General features: G+C 41.6%; 1 protein-coding gene across 7 annotated transcripts in view; it reads right to left on the bottom strand.

Annotated features, from left to right (window-relative positions):
* Positions 1 to 302: 302 nt before the first annotated feature.
* The window catches only part of FBXO38 (F-box protein 38), a 43919-nt gene continuing 21050 nt past the window's right edge, over positions 303 to 23171 (bottom strand). For 3 of the 7 annotated variants that reach the window (XM_084778797.1, XM_084778798.1, XM_084778799.1), the window contains exons 9-22: positions 22933 to 23063; positions 18600 to 18770; positions 16913 to 17055; positions 15858 to 16071; positions 13587 to 13706; positions 11610 to 11789; positions 9269 to 10006; positions 6023 to 6123; positions 5718 to 5820; positions 3681 to 3847; positions 2539 to 2684; positions 1896 to 1999; positions 1407 to 1520; positions 303 to 1132 (exon numbers count right to left, since the gene is read on the bottom strand). In XM_084778797.1, coding sequence (XP_084634923.1) covers positions 954 to 1132; positions 1407 to 1520; positions 1896 to 1999; positions 2539 to 2684; positions 3681 to 3847; positions 5718 to 5820; positions 6023 to 6123; positions 9269 to 10006; positions 11610 to 11789; positions 13587 to 13706; positions 15858 to 16071; positions 16913 to 17055; positions 18600 to 18770; positions 22933 to 23063 — 2611 coding nt within the window. In that variant the 3' untranslated portion in view covers positions 303 to 953. The remainder of the gene's footprint in view (positions 1133 to 1406; positions 1521 to 1895; positions 2000 to 2538; positions 2685 to 3680; positions 3848 to 5717; positions 5821 to 6022; positions 6124 to 9268; positions 10007 to 11609; positions 11790 to 13586; positions 13707 to 15857; positions 16072 to 16912; positions 17056 to 18599; positions 18771 to 22932; positions 23064 to 23171) is intronic. The other 4 variants (XM_084778801.1, XM_084778802.1, XM_084778800.1 and 1 more) reach the window with 4 other exon arrangements.

The following is a 23171-nucleotide window of genomic DNA, read 5'->3' as shown; positions in this document are numbered from 1 at the left end:
TAGCTTCTGAAGCCTGTTAAGGTCACTAATGGCAAGTGGCAAAGCCTTTACTGGAATGGTAGTGACACACCGAGTACAAATAGCACCATCACTGCCACCTAGGGCAGCTTCCGGCTGAAACAGTCTGTGATTTGTTTTCACAGCATTCTGCCATAGCTCTGTGTGTGCTGCACACTTAGAGCCACACTTTTAAAGTGGACCAGAATGTGGACACAGGCGCTGGGCTAGACACTACTACACACTGCTTTTCTGTGTAGAATTTCCTACTGTAAAAATATGGTTTCAAGTCCATGGCAAGAATAAAGTTTTTACGAAATGTTTATTTTATGTTCAAGATAAAGCATATACACAATTGAATGCAGAAATAAATAACTAGAAATGCTCTGGAAACTTCCTATTTGCCCTTCAAATTCTTTTTTTTTTTTTTAAAGTTTGTGAATCTTTTCGTTTAAATGAATATGCCAAGTACAAACACTAAGAAAAAAAGAACTACATCTTAGTACAGAAACATAGTCTTCCCTGACTATGAGTTTAGTTGGCATTATGGTAACACAAACACACAAGATACAACACTCTTTAGCAGGTTGACTCAGACAGCTCTGCTGGAGAAGGAAAAGGCACAGACTGAAGGGACAATGGACAGTGGCAGAGTAAATGGGCTCAGTCACATGACGCTGAGAACTTAGGAAAAGTGAACAAAATCAACGCTCAAATTATTTGCCTTCATTCAAATGACTTCTTTAAATTAAGATGTATAAACATAGGATATAAAGATGTTACTTTTGGAAGTATCTTTGTATATTTCTTCTATATATAAATTCTTTGTATACAATTTCCGTGTTCTGTATATATTTCCTATATAACAAACTGAGCCAGGGCCTCCCAATTCCAAGCCCAAGGTTCCCATGTAGACTACTGGCCGCTTTAGGCCAGAAAAGCCAGGAAAGGTCTATTTAAATGTAGTCGTCTTCAACTGGCTCTCCATTGACGTCACAGTAGTGGATAAAGATGGCCACTACTCGCTGGAACACGCCCCTCTTCATCTGGCGCATCTCTGAGATCTCCTCTCCTATCGTTTCCATACAAATGTCCGCAGACAACTGCCCTTTCCTTCGAGGAGCATAGATGGTAGCTGAAAATGAGAAAGTGAAGAGAGATGCTTATTCGAGGCAGGCTTGGGCTATATGGGAACCTATCTCAAGAAGCAGAGGTCTAAATTGTATTAGATCCACTGCACATCTGTGGCACCATTTCGGAGCCGGGACTTTTTCAGGACATATTAAGATATTAAGGAAAACCAAACCAAACCTCTGCATTGCCCCTAATTTGCAAACAAAATATTAGCTATTTAACATAGTAAGGTCGACTCAATCTAGAGAATATAAGTCAAACCAGGTCATAATTACTCTCTTCATCATCTTCAAAATCATATCTGGCGAAGCTGTTGGGCTCTGCTGCCCGCAGCGACCTCAGCCAAGGGAAGTCAGAAATCATGGAATACGGAGCTCCATCCACAACACCTGAAATAAGCAGACAGTTGACAAAGTCCCATTAGTACAGGACGGCTGACAGCAGCCAAGCAGACGGAGGCACTCAGAGCTGGATACAGAGACTGCCTTCAGCGTCACTTCCAACCATGGCCGCCCTTCATGTTCTATCTACCTTCTGTATGCCAGTAGATTCTGACTATGCTGGGATAGTAAAGACACACAAGCCCCCACCCCAACCTGCATGCACCCCACCCCCACCCCAATATGTACCCAGTTTCTGTCTCTTGCAGGAACACAAACCTCTCAATAGCATGATGACTTCAAAGACCCGGGCACACCCTCCCCTCGGCACACCCTCTAGCTCACAGCTTACAGTTTAGCTCTCTAACCTACACAACTTCTTACCCTCTAAAGTGTAGATTTCTCTCCCCCAGGGATACTTAGGGTACTTCTTTAAATCTTCTTCAGTTCGTGTGGCTTCCAGGAAGAATTCATATTTAATGAGCTCTCTGAAGGCAATAGGAAAAACATCAAGCATACATAGGACTGAAAAGGAATGCTGGGTAGAAAGCCACTGTCTGACGCTCAAGCTTAGGTTCTACCAACCATCTTAGGCAGCACGAGGACTCTCTGGCAGCCTCCAGTCACCCCAGCTACAGAAGAAGTCAAAACCGGTCTAAGCTACACTTCTTTATTACCTTTCAAATCATATTAAGGAAAGGAAAAGGGAAGCCACTGACAAATGAGTTGTATATTGAGGGTAATTAGTAAAATTTAAAAAAAAACTCCTCTGAAAAGTGGAGCATCAGTCCTAAGACTGTCATTAACTTGGTTTCCACCCTCCACGACTGGAGAAATAATGTAAAACATGCGTGCAGTTTCTTGCAATGTTTTCTCTAAGTTTGAGTAAAATGCTACATAAATACACTCATGCTTTTAAGTTTCAAATTTACTTTCATCAGCTCAATTACTATCATTTAAAATAAAGAATTAGGATCTGCCCCTCGGAACACCCAGGAGGAGAAACGATGGCCTCAGCATCACTCACTGATTGATGTTGGCTATGGTGTCCATCCAGTTGCGAATGCGCACCTTGTTCCGCACGTTGGGCGGGTTACTGAACTCGTGGATGATGCAGATGTGGTAGGGGTAGGGGCCACTAAACAGCTTCTGCTCCAGAGTTAGGGTGTCTACCTGGGGAAAAGCAGAAAAAGGTCTTTGGACCAGGATCAAGTCTGAGACATCTGTCTCCTAGACAGTTTTGAAACACCTGGCTGATTTGGAAATCAAACTAATTACTGTCCTAGAGTAAGCTTGCCATGTTTGGAATAAGACTTATCAAATTCTCTGCACAGCAGACTCAGCCCCACTGCTCTGTAAGGAGCTGTTAGGTCAGAGGAGCTGATTCCGGTAAGTGACCTCCACCAGCTCCACATCGTCTGTCCTCCTCAGGTTTCACTGCAGGCTGTACTGCAGAGCTGAGAGCGTGCATGTTGCTCCCATGTTTATTGCCTCCATGTAGACCATGTGACAGTGCATCTCACGGATGCCCTTCCCCATCTCTAGTTTTGAGTTCCACCCTACTTTCAGTGGAGTGTGCGTGTAGCACCTTTATGGAAAGGAGAACATCCTAAGGGAAGAATAAAGCCCTGCCTGTTTCTAAGTATGCAGCCAGCTTTGAGATTAAGAACTTATTTTGGGGCCTCAACCTCAGAACCCAGGAGTTGTTTTAATATTTCCTTTTGATGATGCTCTTAACTTTTGGTAATAATTACAGTTATCATACTATTGCTTATGGTGCACCAGCAAGTGACCTAGTATGTGATATATGTTCGTTAAAACAGCTCTGTAAGTATAATATGATTCTAATTTTACAGATGAGAAATCAACAGACAAAAGAACTTGCTCTATGGCAAAGCAAAATCTGAATCAAGAGGCTGCATGCAATCTGAGTGTAGGTCTCGTCAGCAGGCAACTTCTAGCCTGCTCAATGAGTCCTGTGTAATAACTGCCAAGCATCCCTAAAGACCTAGTAGAAAAGCATTAATAAGCAATATTGGCAAGACAATTTGGCTTGGTTATAAGATTCCAAGATTTTAAAGAATCATTATTGAGGGTTCAACAAAATAGACTAAATAAGCAAATACTAGCACAATGTGTATTTTATCATAAAAGAGCGATGCTTGTTACCTGCTGCATTGGGCGCAGGTAGATGATGCGGTTCCTCTCTGGCGGCATCTTCAGTATTTGGTCTAGTACCTGATCCATATTTAGTTTCTTGCACTGTGCATAGTCAAATCGGTTTACAATGGGTGCATTTTCTACCTTTAAATGTTTCAGTACCCTGCACCTGGTAGCTATAAAACAAAACAATAAGCTCTATAAATAATGTACATAAGAGTACAAATCATATTCTGGAAGCATCTCTGGACAACACTGTGCTTGTAAATAGGTACTATGCTGGTCATACACAGCAGTTAAGATCTAATGACATGACTCCGTTCAGAAGCAGCCAGGTGTCCTCATGCTAAAGTGATACCAAGGCCCCTCTTCCTTCTAATGTTGCTTGCAAAAGATATTAATTAAGTCCTAGAAGTTGACCTGTCCAAATAGAAACTGCCCCCAAAACATTTAATAATGAAGTTTATGGAACGTGACATGACAATATAGTTAAAGGTCATACATGGAATAATTCACAAACATTAATGATAGGAATTGAACAGAGTTAATGAACTTTAATTCCTGTCACAAATATAGAAACAGAATCTTGAGAAAGGGCCCAGAGCTATGTGGATTCTAAAGTCTTTGGCTAGGTATTGCAGTGCTGTGGAGAGATCTACTGAGAAGGTTATCTAAAACATGCTCAACACAGCAAACGTGAGTCAGAGAGAGACGTTCCTGTGACTCACCACACAGACCTCACTACACTCCATTACCAAGAACACCCCAGCCTTCCTCTTTCCTTGTTTTAAGTCACCTAGTTCAACTTCAGAGAGAATCAAGTGGATGCAATTATAAAGCCACAAAGCTGATGCCTGACTTTTTAAACTTCTCATAAAGGCATCTTCTACAAGATCCTCAACACAAACATCACCATCTCCCAGAATACACTATCCTGGAGCTAACTCCCAAGTCTGAACACTGCCAGCATCCTGTCTTCAGGCGCACTGTCTCCTCTGCCTTGTCAGGAAAGGAGGAATTAGAAATAAAGGAGAGAAAACCAGATGGTGATATGGACCTTATGGCTCTGTGCTGTAAAACCAGACATAGTTAAGGCTAGATCTAATCTCATTTCAGCATCCCATTTGCCATCAATTTAGCTGTTGTCTAGAGATTGAACCACTTATCTAAGATCCTGTGTGTCAGGACAGGGACAGGCTCTAAGAAGTGCTCCACTGCTCTGAGGATGACAGAGACCCGAGCACCTGGAGGTTGCTTTAGATGCCCAGAGGTAGAGGGTGGCACCCTGAGCAGGTTAGGAAGGCCAACCCTGACATATGCTTTCAGACCTTTCTGTTTCAACTCCAAAAGGAGGTGGTGACTTGATTAGATATCCTATGGCGAAAACCTTGTTGGTTGAAATAAAACAAATAAACAAATTCAAATTTTTGCAACATGAACAGAGTCTGAGAAGAGGGGATTTTATCTATCCTTTTCTATTCTCCTAGTTTTATGACATGCTTAAAAGGTGCCTTTTAATAGACTTTCTTTGCTTATCACTAGTACCACAGGAAATGAAAAATGTAAATAAATCACTTTAACAATATTTCTGCAATACTATTATTAGAGAAAGTGGTATTGGCTGGATGTTTCCTTGAAGATAATCTTGCTTTCCAGCCTAGGCTGGCACTAGGTTCATAGCAATCCTGCTTCAGCCTTCTTAAGATTACAGGTGTAAGTCATGCCTAGTTTTATGAGGCATCTTTTAGCAGTCGTACCCTATACTGCATTGTGTATGTCCATTTATGCATAGGTGGATATACACCACACACACGCGCACGCGCGCGCACACACACACACACAGACACACACAGAACTCATATTAATTCTTCTTAACTTTTTATTTTGTAATTAGGTCTTACTGAATTGCACAGGTTGGCCTTATATTTGCAATCCTCCAGCCTCAGTCTCCTGGGTAGCTGGGGTTTCAGCCTGCATCAACTGGTTTGGCCTTAATTCTATAAGGGATTCATGCTGTTCTTATATAATACAGCCCCACATACATACCATGGATGAACATCATCTTGGGGCAGTCTTTCAGCACTAGATCTGTGATTCCACAATTGGTCATTGTAACTCCAACAAGATTTTTAGATTTTAATACAAGAACCTATAACAGTAAGAGTTTGAAAGTTAGAAGCCAGTGCATCTTCCCAGTGCTTTGATTTGTTTAAGGGTTTTGTTTTCACTGTGACAACCTAGAAGCCAATAACCCAAGGTTCTCTTTAGAATATGGGAAGTACATAAAGATGGAAACTTGGGTTTCTGTGATGGACTGGGCTGGACCGAGAAGGATGAGCTTCCCTCTCTACCTGTACATGGTCATCCTCAATCACAGGGTCGCTGGTGCTGGTGGACTTGTCTGCAGTGCGCTTCCGTTTCATCGCATGGCATGGCTTTGTTTTGGCAACTTCTACAAAAGGGAAAAAAAAATCCAAGTTTTATCCTCCTTTGTTTCCTCCCACAGAATATTATGTGACTACGCAATGAAAACTCCATCAGAACACTCACATCTCAGCTTGGTTGTTGAAATAGTTAGGTGGTGTAGCTAAAAGACTGCTTCAGGTGACATTCACCCCTCCTACCTTAAGCACTCATGTTCCTGGCCTGAGATGCAACCTACTGTAGATACTTTCAGTGAATTAAACTCATGGCTTCCCTACAACCAAACTTCTCAATGGCCGCTGCTTAGTTGAGTGTAATTCCAGTCTTGACACTGGAGGTAAATGCCTCAATTGCACCTCCTCTCGGAATTAGTCCACTTTGCAGACCTCAGGGATCTCCCATTGCCTATGACTGAGGCTATTAGTCATTCGAGCTCCTTCTGCTCAGAGCATCTTTGTGCCTTCGGGGTATGAAAATGACCCATCTTGGTCCTAGACAATCATCATTTGTTCTGACAAATTTATTTCAAACTCCACCTACTGTTACTGTTCTGTATTTCCCCACATACCTGTCTCCACATTTAAACTAAAACGTCCTTAAAGGCAACAACTTTTCTTTCAGTGTTAGCCATCATGAATTAAAATAAACACTGACTGAACTCCTTGGTACTCAACACTGAAGGTACATGGACTAAGGGAATATTTATTGGACGCCTCCATGTGTCCTGCACCACTCTAAGGGTTTTACTTGTATTAGCTCATTTAATTCTTATAACAGCACCCTAGTATAGGTTATAAAAAAATCCTCCTCACTAAATATATGAGGAAACTAAGTCATGGGAAGGCAAAATAGCTTACCAAGGTGTTAAATAGGTTCCAAGGGTCACACCCATTCAAAATGGCTCTAGTCACTAGGTGACCAGGCTTATAATATTTTTCAGTACAAGTAGGATTTTATTTAAAAACAAGTTCTAAATTTATATATAAACTTAAACCCACACAATCTATTTAATCTATTAAGCTAATGAAAGTCTCATCCTCATCTTTGATACACAATATAAGAGCAGTGGGCACACCAAATGAATATAGCCCAGCCTCAGAGCCAGGCACAGAGCCCTGCCACTCTGAGAACAACTGTAACCTTGCTATTCTTTCACCACACTGGGTGTTCTGTGCTACTTGTTTCATAAATAAAATGAGGGTTAAAAAAGAAACCTTACAAGCATTCACTTCAAAAACAGAAAACCACACAAAATAATGTTATCAACTTATAACATAGCATTTATATGCCACAAGGCCCTAAGTTAAAAAACAAAGCAAAACAAAAATTGAACAACTCAAATGCTCTTTCTGAACTGATTAGAAATTTCCCTAACAACTAAATTTATTACTTATTAGGTATATTTCTCTCTTTAATACTGTTAAAAGGAGTAGCTTTGATTGACACACAAAAATAATGTTAGCTTTAAAATAATCTGTTCTTCCCAAGAGACCTAGAAAACACCAAAAATCAATACTTTTAGAAAGTATTGATTACTTTTCTTCCAAGAAAAACTTATTAGATTTGGACATTTGCATGATGTTTTAAAAATAATGGAAACTAATTTACACATGAATAAAAGTTATCTCACAAACAGAAAAATAAAAATGAGGAAAATAGTGGAAAGTCTAAACTGAGATTTTTTTCTTGTTTTTATTCCAGTGAATTACTTAACCTATGAAAAAGTCAGGCTACGTGACAGATGAGAATAAAACAGCAAAAGGGATAAGAAAAATCCAAGACAAAATTTAAGATCCTCAAAGCACAGCAGTTAATATAAATGGTTCATGTTAAAAAAAAAAACAAAACTTCTAAAACCAACTGTAAAATATCACCAAGACAGATGTCAAAGAATTAGAAATATATAACAGTTTTTTTTAAATAGGACTCAGTGCTAGAAAGACAGTGTTTTCACCAGTCAACGTAAAGTTTTCCAACTCTTGGCATAACTGCATTAGAAATAAACAGAGGCATTTAATAAAATGAGAAGATTAAGACTTACGAGGACTGGCCTTTTACAGAGTAAGGGAGGCTTGTACACTGACGTCACAGATTCAGGACAATTAACAAGTTGAATGTTGGTGAGCTAGCTGCACACTTCAAAATGATATTGTCTCTAGTCATATGTACTTTCCCACACATTTTTTAAAAAGAATATCACAAAACATTTAAAATTCACGCTGGAAAAAGTAATTTTGTTATATAAGAGGAGCAGAGTTTACAAAGCACAATGTATCTTCAAATACAACTTATGTTTTATATGAATTTATATCACTATAACTATCTGCACATAGTTAAGTCTTGTACTTAAGAAATCTTACTTTTGTGAATTTAACACCTCATGAATATAGCTTACTTAGTACATAAAAAAACAGGTTCTGCCTCTGTTGAGGGACTGGCTTTACAATTTGACAATTGAAATGCTTAAAAGAAAATTAAAATCCATTAATATCTCCTGATATCTATTAGTAATTTAATAAAGACAAGAGGGGTCACCTTAGAATAGATATATAACTGAGATTAAGAGATGTATTCACTTCAGCATATACACTATAAATAGCACGTGTGTGCATGTTATGTATGTATGTATGTATATATGTATGTATGCATGTATGTGCATATGTTCACCCAAGTAATCTGAGGAAAACTAATTACTTACCTGCTTGTCTCCTGCCAAACCTAGCTGGGAGCAAAACAGATTTCAGAAAAACAAAACAAAGCAAAACTATCACTAACCCACAAAAGCAGAACCAGGAACACACAGGAAACTTCGCCAGCCCAGCTAGCTCATGCTCCTACCTTCCCCTAAGGTCTTCCCCAAGGCACCCTAGGTGTAGGGGGAGCAGCATTCTTCTATGAGGACTTAGGCATCAGAATTGTATTCAGGGCAAATATACACAGTTTAACTTTTCTTGAAGGTAAAATGATTCTGAGTTTTCTGGACTGAACGTGTTTTACACCCCCTTCCACCAAAACACTTTTTAAAAACTACTTAAAAGTTTCTATGATCCACAGAACTCCCAAATAGGGTTTAATTTACCAAAAATTAGCTTTTTATAAGAAAGCTCACGAAACAAGCTCGGGCTTTCTCCAGCCCTGCCCTGCAATTGCTAGTCCTGGGAGCATGGCCATACCTGACTCAGATATCAGCGGTACATGGGACAGTCTGCTCCTGGCCCTGGTTAGGGGCCTCCGAGGGTGGTCTTCATTAGACTGCACGTCACAACTCTCAGGCTGGGAGCTCCCCCTCCTGTCCTCACCTGTAGCCCCACAGCCACTCCCATTAGTCCTCTCATCATGTGCTGGGCCTGAAGACCCCCCTTGTGGCAGAATCCTAAAGGAAAAGGCGGATCTCGTACCATCCGGGCCATTCACAACACAGGCTCGGCTGGTTGAGGGACGGTCCTCATCAGAACACCTGCTAGTTCTCCTTTGAGACTCCTGGGACCTGCGACAGCAGCATCTGGGGCAGACAGAGCTCTCTGCATCTCCCTCCTCCATGGCCTCAGAGTCCTCTGACCCACTCGGGGAACAGACACACTGCCTGGACTCATCCGCTTCTGTAGGGCTAGGCTCTGAAGAGCGGCCGCTGGTCACCGTCCTTACGAAGTCGGGGCTCTGAGAAGCAGTGCTGGGTGAACTGGAGTTTCCCACGGTGCTGGCGGCTGCGCTGCTGCAGCTGGGATAAGCATCCTTGTTCTTTTTCTTTTCAGGGATGTCCCTAGCTGCTTTCATGTCGGCTTTGATCTGCTCACTGGTGACCTGGCAGCCCTTCTCACAGCTGCTCTCCTCCAGCGGAAACTGCTTCGACGGGCCCGGCTGATGGGAGTTGTACCTCTTTCGAAGTGGAGTCTTGCCTTTTCCACTTACTGCTTTCAGAAAAAGAAGAAAGGCCCGTGAAAACACAAGATTTCAGTACAAATTCTGGGTTTTTTGTTTCTTTGTTTGTTTGTGGGTTTTTTGTTTTACTTTTGTCGAGACAGGGTTTCTCTGTGTAGTCCTGGCTGTCCTAGACTCGATTTGTAGACCAAGCTGTCCTCGAACTCACAGAGATCTGCCTGCCTCTGCCTCCTGAGTGCTGGGACTGAAGTCGTGCGCCACAAAACTTTGGACCATCTGGACAGGAGACAATGTGTCCTGGTGCCCTAACTGAACCCTTCACTGCTGCAGAGCTCTGCGCCGGCTCTAGTGCTTCCCTGGTTAGTCTCTCCAGCTGGCCAGCTAAGGCCCCTCTACCTGCACTCTGCACCCAGCCCCAAGGGTTCCCTCAAAAGAGCCCCGCCTCACCACCCAAGGGCCTGGAGCTCTGTGCAAGACCTTGGTGTGCCCTACCCTAAAGCCACTATAGTAATGCCTGCAACAGTGTGATCCAGGTTTTCTAGCAGACTTTAACTGGACTAAAGGCTCTGTAAGGACAGACACACCATGACGTAATACACCCTCTGATCCTTCGCAGCACCTACAAAGCCCCTAGCACAGTGGGACTCAATGAATACAGAATGCAATAAACAAACGAGGTAGGTTTCTGGCTGGCAAAAACTTTAGCAGCCCCATATAGAAACTGAATTTTCTACAAAAAATTATAGGTTAGTCAGCTGATCACGTTTCCCCCTAAATTTTAGTTTCCATGAGGCTTCTTTTCAACCCATAGTATATTATTTGAATTTAAAAGGAGAGAATGAAAATCTGAATAATCCATCAGTGGGTAGTAAATGAAGATTATATATAATTCAGGTACAGTGTTAGCTGTGTACTGAGCCGTCAAGCTCATTAAGGAATAAAGAGAAAATGAGCAGACAGTGTAGACAAACTAAAAAGACAATCTAAATGAAGTACCCTTTGTCCACGGCAGTGAGTGCGTGAGTCTAAGGCTTGAGGGGCCGGGCAAGGTAAGGGGCACTGGGGCTGAAGAGAGAAGAACTATCTCTTACTAAGGCAAGTAGAATACGCTGCTGCCAGGACCAAAGGGAAGCCAGGGATTATTAACAATGCATCTCAGGGAGCTGGAGACACAGCTCAGTGGCAGAGCGCGTCCAGCATGCTAAAGGCCTGGGTCCAAAACCCCAGCGCCACCAACACCCTCAGAAAGAGAGGGAGCCCAGTAGTCTGCAGCAGTGCAGCAGCCGCCACAGCTGGACAGAGTACCAGTGGAGAGCGGCGTCCTTATCTCTCCACGGGATACTCACCTTCCTTCCATCTCATAAACCACGGGCTCTGGCTGACCACTGACAGCCTGACGCCACAGCTACCTAACGCCCCACGGGAAGAGTCCTCACACTCACTGCCCTCCCACATCTCGCTGTCCTACTCACCCATGGCAGTTCCACCCACACTCATTAGACTTTTGCCTTCTTGCTTCTTACCATTCGTCATAATGTGTCACCTGCACTGTAAGCTGCAGTATAGATACATTACAAGACCAAGGGAAGCAGCTGATGCCTCCCACCAACAAGCCAATGCCAGGCGTCCTCTCACCTGCCATTTCCCTGGACTGTACCGACTCTCCATTTTTTTCTTCCCGTTCTGAATAACGCCGGGCGCCATTCTTAGGAATCCAGACCTCTTGGAGTTCTAGACTGTCTTCCTCATCATCGCTCTCTGAATCGTGAACATTAATTGGGGTTGGTTTCACCACACGCTGCAAACCACTAGGTCCTAGAACAACAAGCACAGGGCTAAGAACACTTCTTGCTCAAGAAAAACAACTCACATGAAGTACTGCTTCAGAGATGTGTGCCCAGCGAGATGCTTTCAGCAGGGCAGCCTCTGTGGCCTACGCTAGTCAAACAAATACCTGGTGAGGTTCTGTGAAAGCATTTTAACAAGCTAAAGCCAGCATGACAATATCAAGTGTGACTAGGATGACAACTGATAGCATACATTTCCAGAGGCAGGTTAGAACATCTGTCCCAGCCGGCCGTGGTGGTGTGCGCCTCTGATCCCAGCACTCGGGAGGCTGAGGCAGGTGAATCGCTCTGAGTTAGAAGCCAGCCTGGTCTACAAAGCGAGTCCAGGATAGCCAAGGCTACAAAGAAACCCAAACCAACAACCAAACAACTGACCAACCAATCAAACAAACAAAACAATCTGTCCCAATGTTACTATTTCAGAAAGCATAATAAACCATCCTAATATAACAAAGTAACAGTTGTAATATCTTAAAGACTAAGAGCCACAATTTCCCAATTTTGTAATGTAAACACATAAACCACAGCAAACCTGAGAATGCTTATTGACTCAGTGGTGAGTGCAGGCCTATCTTGAGGAACACGTTCTACTTTGGTAGCAGATGAGCACTTGTGCATAGCATGCCTTATCTGCTCAGAAGCACAACTTCAGACCATCAGCTCTTCCCACAGCAGCCTCACGACTGACTAACATTAGCACAACTGATAAAGCATCAGCTGCCGACTCTTGCCTGCGTTTCCGTGTCACATGGTACAAAGCCCAGCAAAGCTGACACTCAGTAAGCCCACTGGGTAAGTGACTGCACCTATTAGACACTTAACAAGGTACTGTGCTAATGAGTCAGGAAGGGCAGTGCTGCAGTCTAATCTCAAACTGTGCCTGTCACTCTCAAGTAGTGCTGAGCACATCACCCACCTCTGAAAAACTGTTTCCTGTCATAAACCAAAGAGCCGATCAAGGTCACTTAAAGACCTACGGCACGAGCCTGCCACTGGGGTCAAACTACCTTCTGATCTGCATACTAACCCAGATCAGCCTCTGCCTTGCTCCTTGTCCCCTCTCAAATGAGGTCAGAGTACACATTACTTTTAAAATTTTAAATTAAAAAAAAATACTTTTTGAGACTTACATAAATGAGCACACTGTCCTTACATCATTTACAGCCCTTTCTTCCAACCTCTCACATTTATGACTTCTTAACTTACAGACACACACACACACACACACACACACACACACACACACACACAGCTTGCTGAGTCCACTGAATATTGATCATATAAACAGAAGAGTATTTAATTGGGTTATGTTTCATCAGCAGTCTGAGTCCTTTCTTTAGTACATCCCCAAACATGAAGCATATAGTGAAATAGAAAAAGTAGTTGTTGCCTGCAGCTACAAAGAAAAACAAAAACAAAAATGGCAAAACCAACAACTCTTAAGATATAGGGCATGATGGTGCATGCCTATAAGCCCAGCACTAAGGGAGGCAGAAGTAGGTGGATCTCTGTGAGTTCAAGGCCAGCCTGGTCAACAAAGTGAGTCTAGGGCAGCCAAGGCTACATAGAGAAACCCTGTCTCAAAAAAGCAAACGACAATAAGAAAAGACATAAATGCATATGGCAAGAAGAGCAATGCTTCATTTCAATTCTCAGTAGTGAGTAGCAGATGACACATCAGTACTTATCCTTCATCCTTCCTATCCTCCACTATGCCTGGTCATCATTTCCAGGATGATGGATGTGGAAAGAGTGAACCGATTACCTGCTTGTTCCTCATCAGCATCCACAGGAAGAATTCCCGGATTGTGAGCTGGCACATCAAGTCCACTCTCTGCTACCACTTCTCCATCTTCCTGCACCATGTCTTCCATCTCATTCAACGCTTAAATAAAAATAAAGTGAAAACTAAAGAAAACAAAAAAATCCACAGTGCATGTAAAACTGTGGCAGCACTGAGGACAGAACAGCCAGTCATTGTGAGGCCTGCTTGTAGAAGAGCAGCTGGTAACTGGTTCAACAGAGAGAAAGAAGTATCTAGCTAATTCACAGAAAAGGAAACCACAGATGGGACAGGATTATTTCATGTAAGATAAAAGCAGAGGAAATGGTCACAGCTGAGACAAAAGACCTTATTCATCCCTGAAGTGGTACCAAGGATAGCTGGGTGGTGTCTCCACTATGGTATCTGCCTGAAGATGATGATCATTTTATGAACAATGAGCCTGTGTACCTGCTGTCTTAACTAGGCTATACTGAGCATGCAAACTCAAATCCTACCTTTCTCATGTACTGTCTAGAGATTAGGCTGTCGTTTATTGACTAATGTATGGCAAGGACCATTAATAAACCCAATATAGTTTATAATACTATATGGCCTTTAAATGCTTAATGTTTTTCAGTGTTTACTATTATACTCAGTGCCTATCACTGAATGAGAACACGTGGCTTTATTCTCACATTATCCAAAGGGTATGCCCCATGAAATTTTTAAGACAAATAAGCTTCAACTCACAACTACTACTAATGCTGACTTCATCAAATGTTTATAAAATTAAGTGCAAAATTTCTCAAGGCAACATTCAAGACATTTAATCTAGCAGCATCCTCCTCAAAACACTTTGACTGATCTCTCAGTTGGAGTCAGAACAATACCAGCATTGAATACAATGAGACTTTGCAACAAAAGGCATTCCCTCGTCTGAACTGAGCTGTGAGCACATGCTTTTCCATTGTAATCTATCACCACAATTGGGCTTATAGGATTTGCAGTTTTTCATTACAGTTGTAAGAACTTCCCAGAGATGAGTTATGTCTTTTGAGTCTTTATTTTCACGGTGCCTGTGATCTGTACATGGTGTGACTCTTACAACATGACTGTTCTCGTGGACGTACCAAATGGACAATACTCAGTTCACATTTCTGCCTCTTGTCTTTACTACCTGCTAGCACTATACTTTGTTGTATCTCTTGGGCTTCAGGTCAAGAGACTGACTTGACTCTAAGCTTGCAATGTCTAGGCGTCTGTATGTGAAAATAGCAAAGCTTAAAGTCATATATAGCCTCATTTACTTTAAAAGAGTGCGAAGTTCAAGGCTAGAAATGTATAGTTGGCACTAATGACATGATTCTAAATGACGATGAGTAAGGAGAGATGGGGAGTAGTCGGGAGGGAAGGGGAAGAGCCTGAGGAAATGACAAATGACGTCAGGGTGAAGCAGGGACGGCTACAATCTTAAAGACAGCAGCTCAAGAAGCTAGAAGCAGACGCAGTCTGCTGGTGACTTTGCCGAGACAAGAGGAAAAGTCTGTAGGTGACTCTCTGGTCAGGACATCTGTTCTGACCAGAACATTCACAGGACACCTTCAAGTATAAGTTTGCACAGATCAGGGCACCCTACTTCTTATTAGTTACAATCTCTAAGGGAACAGACAAAAGAATGACGAAGATGGCTAGAGAAATTATTTTTCTAGTTTTGAGGGGTCAAGTGAGAAAACTAGAAAACCTCGTAAGGAAACCACCTCAGCTCCCCATTAGCAGAGCTTCTCAGTACATGGGCTGGTGTACAGCAGCTGTCCACTAGCTAGTAAAGCCGGTAATCACAGGGCTGAAGTTTTATAGGTTGGAGTTAGTTCACATACTTTACTGCTGCACAGTTGTGAAGGTTTACAGATTAAGGGTATGTGACACATGCCCATGTATACAGTTGGTATTCATTTTTTTTTTCACCTAATAGTTTGAGAAGCTACTTTGCCATAATCCACAGTTAAAACTCAGGTAAATTAGGCCTCTAATGCTATCAAGTACCCCGATTGTCAGCATCTATCTGTCCTTCCTACTCTCTGAATTCTCTTATAGATTTCTATGTGTGAACAAAGAGTGACAAACTCAAAAAAAAAAAAAACAAAAACAAAAAAAACCCAAAAAACCAAAAAACAAAAAGCAACTACAAACAAACAAAACCCAACAATAGAGGACCAGAGAAACCAAAGCAACATTCATCTGCAGTTGGAGCTTATGAAAGGTCTGAGTTACCATCGGCTGCAAACTGTTGCTCTCCTGGCTGTAGGTCTGGACGAAAGTCATTGTCCTCATCCGAGTCATCAGGGTGATGGTGGTTATTGTCATGAAGGTTGGCATTATTGTTCTGAGCATTATTGTCATTGTCATTGTTAGAATTCTGGTTGCTAACGAGCGCCGAGGAAACCCCAATGCCAGTTCCCGCACTCAGGCCAACTCGAGCACATCCCTAGGCAAGACCAAACCGTGTGCTTGTAAGTTTGGGTTACTACAGAGTGCCTCAATAGTAACTAGCATTTAAAAGTACAACTTAAGAAATGAAAGGCTTTCAAATATGCATAAAAGCTCCCATCCGAGGCTCACAACACTTCAAGCAAGATAAAGCATTGCTAGCTTGATTTACAAATATCAGGTGTATATAGGGAGAGATATTTGTGACAGCACACCACCAATAAGTGGTTTAGCTGGGAACTGACAAGAGCTTCCGGGACCTCCAGTCCTATGCGTTTCCTATTATAACTATTTCAAGTGTGAGAACAGAAGCACAGCAGCAGAAACTTCTAGGAGTTGAGTTCTACTGGTGAGACAGTTGTAAAATAACCTTCTGAACAAGTGGGCAACCTTGGCTTGTTCAACATCTAACTCATTAGGACACAGAAGCAAACTAAAACATCTCCAAAGTAAATTCCTACTCCCTAGACTTGAGTTCCTGCTGACTAATTCCTGAGCGCTTCAGGGAAAGCCCTGCCCTGACTCAGACTTGCAGCTTCACCTCTAACTCACCTTTAAATTATGAACAGAGGCAGCATCCTTGCCCTGCCCTGCCCTTCCCTGAAGAACCCTCAATACTCACTGATAATAACAAGAGGCCCTCCATTGTTATATCTTCACTGAAGATGGAACTTTTAAAAAATACAACTACAACAGCATAAAGGCCCATTTATTACAAAGAAATAAACACCACAGACTGCTTTGCTTTCTTCCCTGTATCAAAATAAGTTGGAAAAACAAACAAACAAAAAAACAAAAACAAAAAGCAAAAAACAAAAACTTCTCTCAATGTGATTTACCTTGGGTGGTTCTCGAAACATCTGGTCCAGTGAAATAAACTCCAGGCTAGGCAATAATTCAACAAACTGGCCAAAGGAATCCAGCTTCAAAGCATGGCAGCGCACGAGGTTGATATCAACCAATCGAGTCCATCTGGAGTGGTCTGTTGAAAATGACATGACAGAGAATGTACTTAGCACTGTCCCCAAGTAATTGATGAATTTTTGCCACAGATCACAAGACTTTCCAATCCTTTTTTCTTGAGTAACCTTTCCCTTACTTCACGGTCTTTAAGGCTAGATGACTCCCTGTTATGATGCATCCACAGCTAATTTCACTGTGAGAAATACATGGCCCAGGAAACACTGATGTGAAACTAAGGTGGCCCTGATTTAAATGTCATCTCTTCATCAGCCTACATGCCTTTGAGCAACAGGACACTGTGGTAAAGCAAGCATGGCACATTCACTTAGTCAAACAGATGCATCTACTTTGACAGAATGAGAGGAGCTATATATTTGCTGAGATGGAGAGCTCTCCCCAACATACTTAGTATGAAAAATAAGGCACAGGACAGTGTACACATAGGAAGATCCTTCTGTCTATAAATCACTTTAAATGCTATATATGGATAGGATGTAATATGCACAAAGTCATTTGTCCAGAGAATATATAAGAAACTGTTGATGATGGTTACCTTGAGAAGAGGAGACTTTTCATTTTGTACCTTTCTGCACTGTCTGAAATTTATCAAGTGCATGTATTACTTTAATTTAAGTGTTAACAGGAGTTCTGAGTGATGGGATTATAAGCCATTTTTTTTTGTTTTGTTTTGTTTTCTTCTTTATACTCTTCTGTATTTAAGAAAAACAAACCAAAAACCCAATAAATGTTATTTTTTTTAAGTGCTCTATACCCGCTATATACTAAAATTCCTAATTTCCAGTAACATGTTGGGTCATCTGGGCCGCGGATAGGTGAGGTACAGCCATTCAGGCAAGCAATCTCAGAGGAGGCTCCAGAGCACTGGGCAGTCCTGAGCAGCTCGGCAGGGAGGTACAGATCCTTGGCAATTGCTCTGACAGCAGAGGTCAAGGGTTGTAGGTATTTGCAAGGGTCTTTGGTTAACGTAGGGATTCACAAGAAACTCATCCTCTAATTGCTAATCCATTAAAGCCTTGTAAATGCAGACAGCTAATAAACAGCACTACTCTTTCAGGAGAAAGTGAACTTGTGCCAGAAGGAAAACCATCAAGTACAAGTCACTCTGATACATGATAGGGGTGGGCAGGAGAGCTGAAATGGAACAGGACTTCTGACCAATAAAAGCTTTCACTTCAGGTAAGAGTAGTAAGTCCCATAAGTTAGGTTTTTAGAGATACTCCTGAACTTTGTCTCCTCAGATGATGTGCCACCTTGAAGGTAATTCGCAAAGGAAACAACAGTATCCTAGGTACATGTGTGAAGATGAGGGCATTTAAATCTGTAACTGTGGCAGTGCAAATTTCTATGCTAAGACCTTTAAAAATTGAAGGAGGCACTGAATATATTTCCAGATCATTGAATGATGGTACTCAGAACTTCTACAAACAATCCACACAAGATATATGTATATATAATATTTACATAAGAAATATAATCTTATCACATAAAAAAGATATCATTTCACTGCCAGAAAACATAGTGATATTTCCAAGTTTACAGTACCTGAAATCCAATTGTATGGGTTGTGTAGATGGGGACAGTTATAAATTGCCAAATATTTGATACAGGAAAAAACTTCATTGACTGCCTTCATCCCTATATCAGTGATGATACCAGGATTTTCTACCACATCAGCCAAACCATACTTCACGAGATCTGTATTAGCCATCCTGCCTAGAAAGAAATCAGTGTCATAGACAGTCTCAGTGTCATTCCAACTCTGTATCGCATCATTCCAGGTGATGAAACTGTTCTGTTCCATCTGTGGTCATCATCGGACTGGCTTCAACTTTGAAGTCAGTGATCTCAATGTATGGTATCATTCTCGTACAACAAGACCTTATGTTACAAATCAGGGACAGCTAATACTCAACTGTTTGGAAAGAGGAAAAAGCATAACTGAGAGAAAATGTAGAGGTTCATACAACTATGAAATTTTATCTCTTAAAAAGAAAATAACCATAAAAATGAAACTCATACATATGTATATATACATATGCATACATATGTACACACACACACACACAGAGACCAAGTTTTTGAACTCTGATGTGGCTATGAGAAACTAGGATCAGATTTTACTTTGGAGCCCATTGCATAGGTGAAGATAGGTGTCTACCTGTGCCCTGAATTGGATTCTAACTGAGACAAATGCCACTGGTCAGGTCACAATCTGGGGTGGGGGTGGGCGTGGCTCCAACTCATCATGCTGTTAGGAACCACACCACATCTCTTGCATAGCATCATTCTCCCATCCTTATGGCCACTCCTCATTCTCCAGGACAGTTAGTTTGAAGGATGGTATGTTTAATTCAATTGTATCCTTAGGGTAGTGCTAGGGATCTAAGACACACACACACACACACACACACACACACACGAGACAGAGACACACACACAGAGAGACAGAGATACAAAGCCTGTAGTCCTTAAAATTAACTGAATAATCCTATAAGGAAAACTCAGCTGCTCTTGGTGAAACTGTCTTGAACAATAGAGCAACGTGTTTTTTAGCTTCAAATATGTGTTAACCAACCAGTCCATCCCAAGTACTATCAAGTTTACTTTCCATATAGTTCATACTTCCATTACTGTCCAACCGAACTATTTACGGCATTTCTTGCAGAAATATTTCTCACACCACCCTAAATATCAACTTCCTTGTTACTCTGAATCTGAAGACTGCTTTCTCCCTTAAGATGAGTCAAATCTTGAACTGGCCCTGTTTATTAGGTGTTGTCCACATAAGTGTTCCACTGTAAAATGACAAATGCATGGCCTGTCTTTAGTGTAACCAATTCCTGCTCCTGAAGTTTTCTACTGGCCATAATTCGTAAAATCCTGATAATACCAGAATTTCATTTCTCCTCATTCTCTCATATTCTCTCTTCTCCCCTCCTCCTCCTCCTCTTCCTCCTCCTCCTCCTCCTCCTCCTCCTCCTTCTTCTTCTTCTTCTTCTTCTCTCTCTCTCTCTCTCTCTCTCTCTCTCTCTCTCTCTCTCTCCCCTCCTCCTTCTTCTCTCTCTCTCCCTCCCTCTCTATCTCATAGCTTACAGGGCAGCTAAAGGTAAAAACTACTACTTACTAGATACCTCAAGTTTTAGAAATCGCTATAAATATATTTATCTCTTTGCTGTTGTTTTGTTTTGGAACTGGTCTCATGCAGCCTGGGATGGTGTCCAGCTTGTTATGTGGCCAGGGATAATGCTGAACTCCTGACTCCCCTTCCTCCAGCTCCCATGTGCTGGGGTTCTAGGTATATGAGAACAAACCTGGCTATATTTATCATTTTTTTCAACATCTCCTCAGAGACATTAAAGAGAAAAGTAAGGAAGTACTCAAGTATCTTATTATACAATAACATGACCAACAACAGGCAACTCTCAATTCCATCTCTCTCTCTAGAGTTCTAGTATGGAAGTCTGTATTACTGATTTTCCATCTTGATCACCTTCACACAAAGCTCTAAGATAACACATCTGTGTAAACAAAGAATCTGTCTCTAAGTATTCCTAAGGTCACTGAATCCCAGCCATCTTTATTCCTACTACACAGCACCAGTTTTTTTGGTGCATTTGTCACCCACCACTGGTACTGCCAATCTTAATAGATGCTAGAGGACAAAGGCGATGTTTTATTTATCTGTTTCAGCAGAAAAAAAAAGTGACAAGTTTCACAAGAGGGTACTAGTCCTTCACCTTCCTGGTTCAAAATATAAATTACGAAGAAGGCAGATGAAGTAAAAGAGCAAGAGTGAGCAGCAACTCCTTCTCTCACTTTACTTTCTGACTTGTGTGTGTGAGAGGACACCTATGTGCCATGGGGTCAGAGCACAAGCTCTGGTGTAGGTCCTTGTCTTCTAAATTAAGATAGAATCTCTTGTTGCTTGATGACACAAGCCAGGCTAGCTGTACTGAGATCATCCAGGGATTCTGCTGCCTCCAGTTCCCACCTTGCCAAAGGAAAGCTGGCATTACAACTGAAAGTCTTAGGTGTGTGCTACCACATCCACATTTATGTGGGTTCTGGGATCTGATCTTAGGTCCGCATGCTTGCCTGGCCAGCTCTCTAGCTTGTATTTTTCTTAATATAGTCTCGGGCTGGAGAGATGAATCAGAGGTTAAGAGCACTGACTGCTCTTCCAGAGGTCCTAAGTTCAATTCCCAGCCACCACATGGTGGTTCACAACCATCTATAAATGATCTGATGCCCTCTTTTGGTGTTTAGGCATACATGCAGACAGAACACTGTTTACATAATAAACAAATCTTAAACAAACAAACAAGAAAACCAGTCTCTAATCTAACAGTTATCCTGAAACAGCCTCCCGGGATTCTTTGGAGAAGCAGAGTCCATATATGAGCAGGTTAAATGGTCTAAGAAGGGAATGGCTTATAAAAAGGCTAACAGCAAGAGCCTAGTAAATATGAAAGAAATAAATTGCTGTGAAAAGTATGAAATAATAGTAGTCAAGAAGTAGTGTCTATATCCTACTGAAAACGTGGTGAGGAAAGAGAAAGACAATACGATGCTAACTGGTTGTAAATACAGGAAGTAGTTGCCTTTCCCTTGCAAACGGGATTTTAACTTAGCAGGTAACCTTTCAGTAGACCTGGAGGTGGCCACCTTGCAGATAGGGTAGTTGTTAAGTTATGATCTTTTAGGAACAGAACGTCCTACTCTGACGTTAGAGCAGCTGTAAGAAATGGAAGGTACTGGCAGCCTCTTTCAGAACCAGAGAAGCTGGATTGAAAAAGGGTTAATTTTCTATGAAACCATTCTACTATTTTCGCCTCTTAATGCTGTTCTGATAAAACCTGATAGTTTTAAAGCTACATAGATTAAAAGTAGTTCCGGTGTTAAATTGTCTAAAAATGGGTGCTTTGATTTTTTTTTTTTTAAGGAATCCTGCATATATACTAATGAGAACTTCAATGAAGGAGGAGGAGGAGGAGGAAGAGGAGGAGAAGAAGAAGGAGAGGGAAATACTGAAACGAATAAGGAAGGTAGTCATGTGCTTTGGCCAGGACTGCCCTATGCTTTGACCTAGGCTGACTTGGTCAATAGTATTTTAGCTTTCTATGTTCTGTGATGCAAATTAGATCCAAAGGAAGCACAAAAAACATGTGGTACTACAGAACTATGCTGATGTTCAAGAATTTTTATAAATTACTTGACAAACAAATTCATTCTTGAAAAAATGAAAATATATTGTTAGTAGAAATTTTCTTAACTATCTTACAAATGCCATGTGGGAAAACACTTTGAATAATGAAGTTGGCTGACTTAAGTTCAACGCTAATGGAAGAGTTCCTAATTGTAAATGCACACCCAAAATGTTATCAAGCCAGCAGCAATTACCATAAGTGGATACTAAGCACTGTGTGCTCAGTGTCTGCCAAGTCCAGAACCCCAGCAGGCTTCGAATGGAAATGCAAACTATGAGCAAAGAATGGGGCCTCATCTGAGGAAACCATCAAAAGCTTCAAGAAATGTGACAGATAAAATTCAACAAATGGAACTATGAATGACACTCTGTGAAAATGAAGCAAAATCAGAGAAATGTGGACAGCAAAGTGGAACAACTGGAAACCTAGGTGAGGATTTTCTTGGCATAGTGTGAATTGCTACCTTCCCAACAGCATGCCAGCACCAGAGGCCACATGGAAGAGAAAGTCAGCGAAGTAAAACAGCTCTTCTCAGGACACACACGCACTTAAGACATTAGGCCAGCTTATGCTCAGGAAGATAAAGGCACACAATATTCAGATTTCAGCCTTTCAGCCTATCAAGCATGTCTCTCACAGCAAATCCAGGCAATAAAATGTGGTCTTACTCTGCAGCAAGAACTCATCTACGTAGCCTAGATGAAGGGTTTCGAACTGGGGAAACTCCAGTTCTGCCATCTTCAGGGCAGAAAAGACACCATCTTTGGTTAAAGAAGGCTGGATGCGAACTTCATGTAACCTACAAACAGAAGAACATGTTAAAGAAAAACAATGAATCATTCTCCTGATAATAGAGCTTAGAATCTAGTTTATGATTTTACTACAGTTACCACAGGTAACTTTCCCC

The sequence above is a fragment of the Acomys minous genome (genome assembly GCF_964271855.1).
Source record: "Acomys minous genome assembly, chromosome: 4".
Lineage (NCBI taxonomy): Eukaryota > Metazoa > Chordata > Mammalia > Rodentia > Muridae > Acomys > Acomys minous.
The sequence above is the reverse complement of the archived record's forward strand: the minus strand, read 5'-3'. Positions and strand labels throughout refer to the sequence as shown.